Source organism: Erpetoichthys calabaricus, chromosome 10 (genome assembly GCF_900747795.2).
Source record: "Erpetoichthys calabaricus chromosome 10, fErpCal1.3, whole genome shotgun sequence".
NCBI lineage: Eukaryota > Metazoa > Chordata > Cladistia > Polypteriformes > Polypteridae > Erpetoichthys > Erpetoichthys calabaricus.
The window spans coordinates 149209232-149221993 of NC_041403.2; the positions used below are offsets into that span (position 1 = coordinate 149209232).

Here is a 12762-nt window from a genome sequence, read left to right on the forward strand (position 1 = left end):
AACTGCACAGCACGATGATGAGGCAAATAGCGTTTGGACACCCTTTAGAAAAATCAATACAGACTTTGCATGTTTTCCTCGTGTTTTAAAGAATTTAAATCTGGTCCAATGTCCCATATGCTCGGCTGACTATTCTAAACTGAACGGAAGTACCCCGTGTTGGTTAGTTTTTTGGCTCTGCATTACCGCAGTCTTATATTCTATACACTGTTTTATTTAAATAAAAAAAAAAAGATGTTCGAATAGACACGCGTGAAAAAGCTTCTTCTGAGTCCGAATACGCACGTATCGCAGTTAATCTTCAACGAGATTACACAAGCCCGCCTCCCGCAGCCTCTGATTGGTAATTTGAGGACTTTCCCTATCAATTCACCAATAGGAGTGTGGGATTGCCGAAAAGTAGGAGGAGCAAAAGTGCGTTTCCGGTCAGAGCGCAAGGCACAAAGAGGAGCGGCTGAGCAGCGTCGTTTATTGGAATCGTAATAATTTGTCAGGCTTTGATCGCGCCGCGGCTATTTAACATTACGTTTAGAGAAGGAGTTTGGAGGCATTGGTCATGGCAACGGAGATGGAAGCCGAGTTCTTAGAGATCGACGAGAGTGGGAATTGGAACTCCGTTTACCAGGTGAGGGACAGGACCGCATCGGATATGGAAGGGAACCCGGAAGATCGAGGGGGTGGGGGAATCATGAAATATAGTTACAGTAAGTGTGTGTGTGTGTGCGCGCGCGCGCTTGGCTGTTGTTTATAAGTTGCTGGTTTAAAAAAAATGACTGATCCTTTAGGGACAAATTCAGCGGTTCCCGCTGAAATGGTTCGCAAAAGAATCCATGTGAAACAGGAAAACGGTGTTGGTGAAATAAACCGTCCGGACTTGCCTTCGTGTGCAAGGTCTCATCAAATCAAGTTTTCGTGTTCATTTTTCCAAAATTGTATTAAAGGTCGACATTTCGTGTTCCCACAGGCTTGTTTACTGGCATGTTGTAACAAAGTGAGATTTCTGCTAGCAGCTGCCGGTGCTGTATCTTGGTGTGCACTCTTGAAAACGACCTCCTTGAGCGGGGGGTTGATTACGTGCGCTGTATTATTTTGTGGTGTGATTTAATTACGCCAACATTAGTTTGCCATTTCCATCTTTCTAAAGAAGAGTCGATTTTTTTTTTCTTGCTAAATTTGTTGACATGTTTATTTTTGGAATTTAATATCCACCCACCAACCTATCATTTTCGACCCCGTGTTATCCAATGCGGTCGGAGCTGATCCCGGCAGCATGGGACATAAGGCAGGACCAAGGTTTCAAGGGCGTGCCTGCGCCGCACATGCATGAAAAAGAGGAAAACTTCTGCCAATATAACGGTCTCGCTTCCAGTTCTGCATTGTAGACCTAATTTGCATAATTTTAATTCCGAGTAATTTCGTTTATTGCCTTATATGTAATTGTACGGCTTTATTTGCTACTTTATTTAGTTTTCTCACCCTTTTTGGCAGCTTATATTCGTCAGATGGGTATAGGTAATGGTATAACCTTGAGAGAATTGAAATATGTCACCTGCATCACCTAGTTATTTTAAATTACAGATTCTAGTTTCCCTTGATGTGCCATCAATTCACATTCAAACCTGCTTAATCCAGGTTTATTTACAACACTATAAAAAGGTGTTGGGGACAGGTAACAGTAAATTAGGTAGTTGACTTTACCATAAAGGTAGATCTTTATATATAGAAATATCAGAGTATTAATCTACTTATATAACTGGTGTATATATGACGGGTGACTAAAAAAGGTTCAAGTCTGACCTATTGAGAGAGATGCCAGCAGCACAACAAATTTTGTTTTTCTGTGTAGTTGTGATCACTAATACCATTTATTTAACATTCACATAGCTGTTCCTTGGCCGACAAACAAGTTTGTCTTTCTTGTATCTGCCTTGACGTCTTCATCATGGGCATAACATGTCCTGGTGAGGTGATACTTTAGATATGGGAACAAGCTGATAAATATACAAAGCCAGGTGTGAAAAGTACAATTTGGTGTGACCTTGCTTTGCACAACAGCATTTGCAAATGTGCAACTTTGAGCGGGGGGGTATTGTGAAAGGGGGTGGTCTTCAATTTTCCCTACTGCCTTTCTCAGATTGCAGCCAATGCCAAAGCAACCCAATGTAATATTGACCAGTTATACAGGCCCTTTGAGGCCTGTAAGTAATATGGACTACACCCCTGTGTCCTTGATGGTGCAGGCGTTATTTTAGACCTTGAATTTGTTTAATATACATTAATTGTTTCAGTTGTTAGGTCAGTACTAGGGTGTTGTACCGTGTTAGCCATTATGAATGTAGAGAAAAGCCAAGCAAAATGACACCTTTTATTGGCTAACTAGAAAGATTACAATATGCAAGATGTTTCCTCAGATATGAAACATTTCTTCACTTGCTCTGAGATTGAATGAATTAGTTTAAGATTTTCCTTGGAGTATCGTATGTAATGAAGCTTCATTTTAGGAGTCAACATTCTGGACACCTGTCCTTTACAGACCTTTTTCTTGTGTAATTGTTTATATTGATATCTTATGTACGTACCATCACTCTAAAGTTCTCAGTTATGATCTGCTTCATGCTGGAAATGCTTTTTCTGCCATGGATATTGAAGGTTTGCCAGCCCCGGCTCAACTCTGTCACAATGGAATTTTGCAGGCCATCTCTTGACTGTGGTACATGATGGGGGTTTGGTCCTGGTACACCTTAACTAATTAAAAGTAAATTTTTGAAAGTATGTTTTTCTTTGCCGTTGCCAATTAGAGCTTTAGTTGTAGCATTTTTTGTGGTTTTGAGTATGAATGCTGACTTGCTTCTGAAACAAGAATTAGACACAGATGACAAATACCAAAAGCTTAGATTCACCAACCAAATATAATAATTTTTCCCAATGTACCTTGTAGTGGTGGTTGAGTAAAATTTTTAATATCATGTTTTCAGGAAGAATTGAGATAAAACATTTATGACATTATAGAAGAGTCAAGAGTCCTGTCTTCATTTCAAAAAAGTGACTCCCATGAGGCTTTAAGTTTCCTGTTTATGTGTGTGCTGATAATTCAGGAAGTAACACTATTTTAGCCAAAAAGCATGCATTTTGAACATAACTGGGTAATGGACATGTGGATTATGTGATTATTTTTATTTTTTTTCCCCTATGGACACATCACTTGCTGTTGTATAGCACTAACCTTCCATGATGTCTTAAACTTCTTTCTCTCCATTTTGCCTGAAAACATGACATTAAAGTCTTTTCTTAGTGACCACTACAAAGTACATGGGCTAAGTAATGTATAAAGAAAACATTTCTGGGTGGAGTATTCCTTTAAAAAGCAGCACTGAAGATGACACCTGTCAGGTTCAGGCTTAAAGCTTTTGATCACTCTTTGTATTTATGGGTGTGACTGACTGATTATTCTTGAATGTGTGCAGACATCCTAAGGAAAAGTTGCTTTCACTAATTGGATCCACCTTGTGGCCTTAAGCTCCAGAAAACTCCAACCTCGCCAAAAAGTGAATTTAATTGTGGGAAAAGAGGAGGAAACCACAGTGGTGTTTTACATTTACTAGGGAGAAATCTCCCATCTCATTTCCAATCTGTGATGGATACAGAATTGCACAAGTGGCAGCGTATCTTGTCTGCACTTCAGAACCATCGTGATTCGAGTCGTTCCTATATCCTTTTGATTTAATCTTGGATCTTATTTATTGCTAAGTGATTGCGTTTTTTGCTTTATCTTCTTTAAAACTCTCCTCCATAAAACAGCAAAGCAAGTAAACATTTTTTAAGTCTCAAGTGTTGTGAAAATAAGGGAGAGAAAGCAAAGTGTTGTTTACAATTAACTAAATCTGTTATCTTTGCTTTAAGTTTTTTTCTGGAAACATTACTAAGGTAGTTATAGTTCTATAATGATTTGTGTGTGTGTGTAATATATACACTTTATGGCTAAAAATATTTGTCCACCCCTCCAAATTACTGACTTAATATATTTTTACTGCACCCATTGTTAACAAGTGCACAAGTCAAGCACGTATGCATGCACTCACCATTGACAAACTCTGGCAGTCGAGCAGGTCATGCTCAAGAACTGAAGACAAGTGACATTAGTCGTGGCACTGTAATAGGATACCACTTTTGCTATGAGTCAGTACGTGAAATATTTGCTCTGGTAGATCCGTCCTGGTCAACTGTAAGTGCTAAGCATTAAGGAGCTACAACAGCTCAGCCATGATGTGGTAGACCTCATAGACACACACAGAATGGCCTCTGAAGCACATAGCATGTACAAATAGACTGTACTTTGTTTTACCACTCACTGCAGAGTTCCAACATCGGCATAAGAACTCCGCAATGGGAACCCCATGAAGTGGGTGTCCATGGCCAAGCAGCTGCACACAAGCCTAAGATCATGATGCAGTTCCAAATACAGTTGACTCCATTTAAGTGCACGGCCATCAGATGAGATCGCCGCGTGTGCTTAATAGAAGTGCAACATGTCAGTCCTGAAAGTTGACCATTCAGTTACCCTGCCTATTAGCCTAGTTAAACGCAATAAAACATTCATTAAAATAGGCTACGGTGAAGAATATAGTGGATACATGTATAACACATACATACACATTAACTGCTCTGATCTACCTGTACGTCTTTTTCTTTTTCCGTTTTTTGTCCGGATTGCCGTCGTTCTGCCGGTCTTGCAATATCGATTCCTTATTCTTATAAATCCGAGAAATCTGGCTAGGATGAAATGTATAATGTTTCACAACAGAGACCTGACTCACCCTGTCTGTTTAAGACATCAACGCGTTCATCCAGAGATGATTTTTGCGCATAGGATGACAAAGTCGACACCATAGTCAAAAGTCACGACAGCTAACTTATCACAGTTGTAAGGCTAATCCGTAATGTCATTCGTTGCTAACAGACTTTTGTTTAAAGCGTTGGCAGTTCTGAGATGACATTTACATGTACGTAAAAATACACTTCCAAAATGACTACAGTGTACGCCTAGTAGCTGCACTGTAGACTGTTAGGCGTGAGTACAGTAGTGGGATTGGACATTAGCACCTGAATGATCCATCGCCTTTCAGCCAGTCACAAGAGCCAGGCTACTTGCATCGTCGCACGCTGATTACATCATTTGAGCTCAGTCAATATTGTTGTTTGACTAGTGGATGTGAAGAGACCAAGTGAATTTGGCTGGAGAAGACAGCAATGGGATCAATAATGTAAGTGCGTTTAAGCAGATTGTGCGCTTATCCAACGTTATTGCCCGTTTACTTGACTTTATACAAATAGGGACCGTGCAAGTCACGTGCAGCTAAGCAGAGCTTGCACTTACCCGACGTGCAGTTAAGTGAAGTCGACTGTATTGGCTGGAGTGCTGTAAAGCACATTGCTATTGGACTCTAAAGCAGTGGAATCATCTTTGTGACGCTTCATAATCTGGCTGTGTAATGGACGAATCTGGGTTTGACAGATGCCGGAAGAGTGCTACCTTCCCGTCTGCAGTAAAGTCTGGTAGCAACAGGGGTAATTGTCTTGGGGCTGCTTTCCGGCATTTGGGATAGGCTCTTTGGTTCCAGTGAATGGTACTGTTAAAACTACAGCATACAAAGACATTGTAGACAATTGTACGATTCTGACTTCATGACAATAGTTTGGGGATGGCCTTTTTCTTTTCCTGCATGACTGTACCTCAGTGCACAAAGGCCGGTTCATAAAGACATGGAGGAACTTGAGTGGACTGCACAGATTCCTGACCTCAACCCTGCTGATGAATTGGAATGTCAATTGTGAGCCATGTGTCTTCTTGTCCAAGATCAGTACCTGATTTTACAAATGCTCTGTTAGTTGAATGGCCTTAAATTCTCTGACTTATTCCAGACTCTTGCGGAAAGCCTTCCTGGAAGAGTGAAAGCTCAGTCATCCTGTCTGAGTATGGAGAAAAGAAAGAAGAGCAAAGAATTGCCAGATAAAATTGTTGAAAAGCACAAGTCCAGCTCCAGAGATCTTAATGTACCTTTGTCCACCCTTTGTAACGTCCTTAAGATGTTTGGCTCATGGCATAGTAGCGAACTTCTGTTGCCATGGATGGAAGAGAAAAATTGATAAGAAATTGCAACAAAGGAGTGTTCCAATAATGGATAAAGATCTTCAAAGAAACTCTAAACAAATTCAGCCAGCCTGTAGATGCAGGGTACAATAGTTTAAGCTTGTACTATCTGTCGCCATCGGAAAAGGTAATAGATCCAAAGAGGACGCCCCTACTGACACAGAGACATGACAAAGCCAGACTAGAGTTTACCAAATCTTACCTGAAGGACTCCACATCCTTTTGGTAGATGAAACCAAATCAGTAGAACTTTTTGGTAAAGTTGTACCATTTACAGCAAGCAAAATCAGGCCTTCAAAGAAATGAACACGGCCTCTACTTCAAACACGGTGGAGGTTCACAGACTTTTTGGGGTTGATTTGCTGCTCCTGGAACTGGACGCTTTGACCTTGTGCATTGCATGCAATCTGAAGACTACCAAAGAATTTTGGAGTGCAGAGAAGGGCCCAGTGTCAGAAAGCTTAGTGTCCATTGGGGGTCAAGGGTCTTCTAGATGGACAATGATCCAAAGTATACTTCAAAAATCACACAGAAATGGGTTTAAGACAAACCACTGGAGAGTTCTGAAAGTGTTCAGTGGTGAGTCCAGATTTAAATCCCACTGAACACCTCTGGAGAAGGCACCCTTCAAATTTGAGAGACCTGGAGTAGTTGGCCAAACAAGATGTGGTCCAAAATTCCAGTAGAAAGGTTTAACAAACTCATTCATGCTTACAGGAAGCGATTTTCTTTTGGTTATTGTTTGGAAATGGCATGCTACCAAATATTAAGTTGAGGATTCCAATAGTTTTGCCAAGTTCATTTCAGTTGTTCGGTGTGCAATGGTAATAAATCTGATTATTATTATATTTTTTTTTTGCCTTGCCTTTTTGTGTTGTTCCAGTGCAAACAAAAGAAATAAACCTGTGAATACCAAAGCATTTGTTAATGTAACAATTTTCTGGGAGAAGCAATGCATTTTCTGAAAGAAGTACAGGGCTGCCAATATTTTTAGGTTGTGATGATCAGGTGTCCATAAGGTTGTGGACATATAGTGTGTGTGTGTGTGTGTGTGTGTATCCAAATCCCACTTTTTTTTTAAAATTTTTTATACTCCTCAATTATGTTACCAGAATTAACAATAAGTACTTTAGAACTGTTTAATAAAACACTAATGTCTGTGTGTCCTGTCCGTCAAAGCAGTCTGATTGGTCAGTTTGGCTTTGGTGTTGTGACGACAGAGGAAGTGCAAGTGTGAGAAGCATGAGGAGAAGTAAATGCACACACTAAGAGTGTCGCCTTCAAGACGTAAAGCATAAAATCTGGACAGAAGTTGAGAAAGGCGCCTTGAAAATATTGACGGAGTCTGAGAAGCAGGCTTTACGGGAATGTGCTTGAGAGAGGGAGCACCAGTGAAGAGAGGTTCAGACACACAAATACAGAGGAGAGGTGCTGAAAATACCTGTCTTCAACAGGTATTATGGCTGGTAATGTATTCATATAAGCAAATGACACTTTACAAAATATAAAAAATATTTTAACTTATCAAAATAGTCTCCTAGCAAAAAAAAAAAAAAAAAGTCATGTTTCATATAAGGACCAATTTGTTAAAGGAGTGCTCCACCCAAACATTTTTTTTTTGGTAACTCCTATATTGTATAGATTCATTACACACAGAGTGATATTTTTCAAGTGTTTATTTCTAATGAAAACCTAATTTTCTGAGATACTGAATATTGGAATATTATGAAAAAGTTCAATATTGTAGACTCCTGGGGCTTCATGTATAAATGGTGCGTACGCACAGAAATGTTGCGTAAGAACATTTCCACGTTCAAATCGCGATGTATAAAACCTACACTTGGCGTAAAGCCACGCACTTTTCCACGGTACTTCATACCCTGTCGTACGCAAGTTCTCCGCTCGGTTTTGCGGACTGGCGGCACCCAGCGTCAAAGCAGTGCTACTGTTCCTGTGTGGTTACCCTTTCTTAGATCCACATCCACGACGGCGGCTTTATCAAATACACTGAAATTAACTGCATATTGTTCATAAATTTAATGCATCTGATTGTAATTAACCTGTAACAATATAATGGTTCACAGAGTGGTCAAACTATTCTAAATACCATAACTGCTTTAGCGTTGTTACTCTCACTGCACCTTCTTCTTCTTCTTCTTTCAGTTGCTCCTGTTAGGTGTTGCCACAGCGGATCATCTTTTTCCATATTACTCCCACTGCACCACTCGGAGTATTTATATCACTGTATCTGAGTGCGAATCACAGATCTACACTGATTGGAAAGAGAATTATCGGTATACAGCATCAAGCACACGCTGCCTCAGCCATTCTCTATTTGAACTGCTCTCATCCAACCAACGCTTCACAGCCTTTCCTGTTCAGACCTCGCGGTTCACAAACAGTTTCATCCCAAGAACTATACACACACTCAATCAGTCCATCAAGTGCTTCTTGTAGAACTGTTTGTACTTGCAAGTTACCGTGAGGTAACTGTACTTCTGATACAGTTATAATATTGCACAACCTGAGCCACTTTATAAAGCGTGTATTTACATATGACGACGATATCATTTTTAAGATGAAATGCAGCAAAATACAATATTTTTATTATACAGATATAACTTTAACTACACGGTACCGCAGCGCTAGTGAGCTTGAGCTTCGTTCACAGATTGTTCCTGCCTCGTGCTGTATTCATGCTGTGGCTGGCGCGACACTGGAAGGATAGATGGATAGAATAATTAAACATTACGAAGATATTTTGATGTTCCATGGCTTAACGTCTGTTACAGAGCTGATTGTGTGGTGATTGGGTATTTTGAGAAAGAAAAGTAAGGACAGGAATTGGGGGGGGCTACAACTGTCACAGCATTCCATGTGTCAAGCCACTCCTGAAACAGAGATGACGTCAGAAGCGTCTTACCTGGGCTAAAGAGAAAACGGACTGGACTGTTGCTCAGTGGTCCAAAGTCATCTTTTCAGATGAAAGTAAATTGTGCATGCCATTTGGACATCAAGGTCCCAGAGTCTGGAGGAAGAGGGGAGAGGCACAGAATCCAAGTTGCTTGAGGTCCAGCGTGAAGTTTCCACAGTCAGTGATGATTTGGGGAGCCTTGTCATCTGCTGGTGTTGGTCCACTGTGTTTTATCAAGTCCAAAGTTAGCAGTCATCTACCAGAAAATTTTAGAGCACTTCATGCTTTCCTCTGCTGACAAGCTTTATTGAGATGCTGATTTAATTTTCCAGCAGGACTTGGCACCTGCCCACACTGCCAAAAGTATCCATACCTGGTTTAGTGACCATGGTACCACTGTGCTTGATTGGCCAGCAAACTCACCTGACCTAAACCCCATAGAGAATCAATCAAGAGGAAGATGAGACACCAGAGCCAACAATGCAGACGAACTGAAGGCCGCGATCAAAGCATCCTGGGCTTCCATAACACCTCAGCAGTACCACAGGCTTACCTATCTATGTATCTATGTATTTATACCCCTCTTAATTCTTTAGATTTTTGTTTATCATTGGCTGAGCTTTCAAAGTAGCGACTTCCTTTTAATATATGACATGCCTTATGGAAACAGTACTATTTCAGCAGTAACATTGTTTATTGGATTAACAGAAAATATGCAATATTCATCATAACAAAATTAGACGGGTGCATAAATTTGGGCACCTCAACAGAGATATTACATCAATACTTCGTTGAGCCTCCTTTTGCAGATATAACAGCCTCTAGACACCTCCTATAGCTTTTGGTGAGTGTCTGGATTCTGGATGGAGGTATTTTTGACCATTCTTCCATACAAAATCTCTCCAGTTCACTTAAATTTGATGGCTGCCGAGCATGGACACCCTGCTTCAAATCATCCCATAGATTTTCGATGATATTCAAGTCAGGGGACTGTGACGGCCATTCCATAAAATTGTACTTCTCCCTCTGCATGAATGCCTTTGTAGATTTTGAACTGTGTTTTGGGTCATTGTCTTGTTGGAATATCCAACCCCTGCATAACTTCAACTTTGTGACTGATGCTTGAACATTGTCCTGAAGAATTTGTTGATATTGGGTTGAATTAATCCGACCCTCGACTTTAACAAGGGCCCAGTCCCTGAACTAGCCACACAGCCCCTCAGCATGATGGGACCTCCACGAAATTTGACAGTAAGTAGCAGGTGTTTTTCTTGGAATGCCATGTTCTTTTTCTGCCACACAAAGCGCTTTTTGTTATGACCAAATAACTCCATTTTTGTCTCATCAATCCAAAGCACTTTGTTCTAAAATGAATCTGGCTTGTCTAAATGAGCATTTGCATACAGCAAGCGACTCTGTTTGTGGAGTGAGTTCAGAAAGGGCTTCTTTATCATCACCCTGCCATACAGATGTTCGTTGTGCTAATTGTGCTGAATTGTAGAACGATGTACAGATACACCATCTGCAGCAAGATGTTCTTGCAGGTCTTTGGAGGTGATCTGTGGGTTGTCTGTAACCATTCTCACAATCCTGCGCATATGCCATTCCTATATTTTTCTTGGCCTGCCATACCTGCTGGGTTTAGCAGCAACTGTGCCTGTGGCCTTCCATTTCCCGATTACATTCCTTACAGTTGAAACTGACAGTTTAAACTTCTGAGATAGCTTTTTGTAGCCTTCCCCTAAACCATGAGACTGAACAATCTTTGTTTTCAGATCTTTTGAGAGTTGCTTTGAGGATCCCATGCTGTCACTCTTCTGAGGAGAGTCAAAGGGAAGCACAACTTGCAACTGACCACCTTAAATACCTTTTCTCATGATTGGACAGCACCCGTCTATGAAGTTCAAGGCTTAACGAGCTAATCCAACCAATTTGGTGTTGTAAGTAATCAGCATTGAGCAGTGACAGGCATTCAAATCAGCAAAATTACAAGGGGACCCACATTTTTGCACAGCCAGTTTTTCACATTTGATTTAATTTCATACAACTAAATACTGCTTCACTAAAAATCTTTGTTCGGAAAACGCCCCAGTACTCAGATGTTCCTAGGAAATGAAAGACATACCACTGTTATCTTTTTTTTTTGTTGAACGTAGAGTAAATTATTATATAGGCTGAGAGGGGTTCCCAAACTTTTTTGTCTGTCTTCTGTCTGTCTGTCTGTCTGTCTGTCTGTTCAAAATGAAAACCTGAGAACAAATGTTTTTCTCGGCCATTAGTACAAACTACTTGGGTTAAGTAAAAAATTAAAAACATCATTTGGGTGGAGATTCCTTTTTAAAAAAAAAAAAAAAAAAGATACCGTGGACATCCTATGGCCAGTAGCTAATTGTGTTATTTCATGTTGCAGTAACCATCCTTATTATACATAATGTATGTGAAAATGCTAAACTTTGAATCCATTTTTCTGGATTTGCATTTCAAAGCCCCAGGTTTCAGCCAGTGATCCACAATAACCCACAACCGGGAAGACTGTGTAATAGCAGACAGTCTGCCAGCACTGATGCAGCAAATGTCCCAATTATCACCCACCTCATGGAATTAAAAAGATTACAATGGCCAAAGGTGGTCTGTCCAGGCTGACATCAAAGTAAATTTAAGCGAGAAACCTTCCTAGAGACTGATAATGGTTAGAATGGATATGGGTAGAGTTTGACAAAGTGTTAAGCAAGGGAAAGAAAGTGAACAGAAGCAGAACAGGAAGAAACATCACTGGAGTAAAAGTTGTAACTTTTGTCTAGGGGTCCTCAAATGTTGCCCTTGATTGCCGTAGTGGCTGCAAGGTTTTATTCCAACCCAGTTGTTAATAATAAGTTTTACTTAAGGAGCCTTGCATGACACTCAACATCAACTGACAGAATTAAAACAGACCATTAGTAGAATCTGCAGTATTAAACAAATACGTAAACATTAGCCAACATTGTAATCCGTATGAACTAAAGAAAAATTGAAAGCAGTAAATATGTGGAACAGTTGGCTGACAGTGCACGGGCCTTTTGGAATAAACAAGTTGTTTGTAAAGGAGTTTTGACTTTGGATCTGGGAGGGTGAAGTGTTCGATAGTTTGGGTGCAGCAACAGGGAAGGCCTTAGCACCCTAGTTAGGAAACCTGCAGATGAAAATCACAGGTATTGAAAAGTGTAAGGCTAGGTTATCTCATTTTATTTATTTATACACGTCTATGCGTGGAAGTGTGTGCCAGTCTGGCCCAGAAGTGAGAGGTGGAGTCGGGGTAGGGACTATTTGCATATAATACCAGCAACATAGCAGTGTACAGCTTACTAAAAGAGAACCAGATGCATATGTGTGTATATAAAGGTCTTGATGTCACATTGTGAATCTCCTCCGTTTGCCTGCATATGGCAAAGTTCATGAAACACAATTGATACCAACTTCAAGAGAAGTGGACTGTGTAAACCATGGTGCTAGTACAGGAAGATTCATTTGAAAGAAGCTCAGAATATTCTGTTGTAATTCCCGTTAGGATGAAGCAATCTAAACCAAAAAATACGCTCTATACCTTGACGTACGTGTAATTGTATTACATGCGATGCTGGAAGTGGTTTCCCTTTTCTGACAGACACATTTCAATGCAGAGCTCCATGTTCTTGAAAGTATCGGCAAGCATCTCGAGGGGGAA

The 12762-nt window shown here is 40.4% G+C and overlaps 1 protein-coding gene across 1 annotated transcript in view; it reads left to right on the top strand.

Annotated features, from left to right (window-relative positions):
- The first annotated feature begins 411 nt into the window (after window positions 1-411).
- The window catches only part of ptpn1 (protein tyrosine phosphatase non-receptor type 1), a 92426-nt gene continuing 80075 nt past the window's right edge, over window positions 412-12762 (top strand). Inside the window, exon 1 of the mRNA XM_028812084.2 lies at window positions 412-625. Coding sequence (XP_028667917.1) covers window positions 557-625 — 69 coding nt within the window. The 5' untranslated portion in view covers window positions 412-556. The remainder of the gene's footprint in view (window positions 626-12762) is intronic.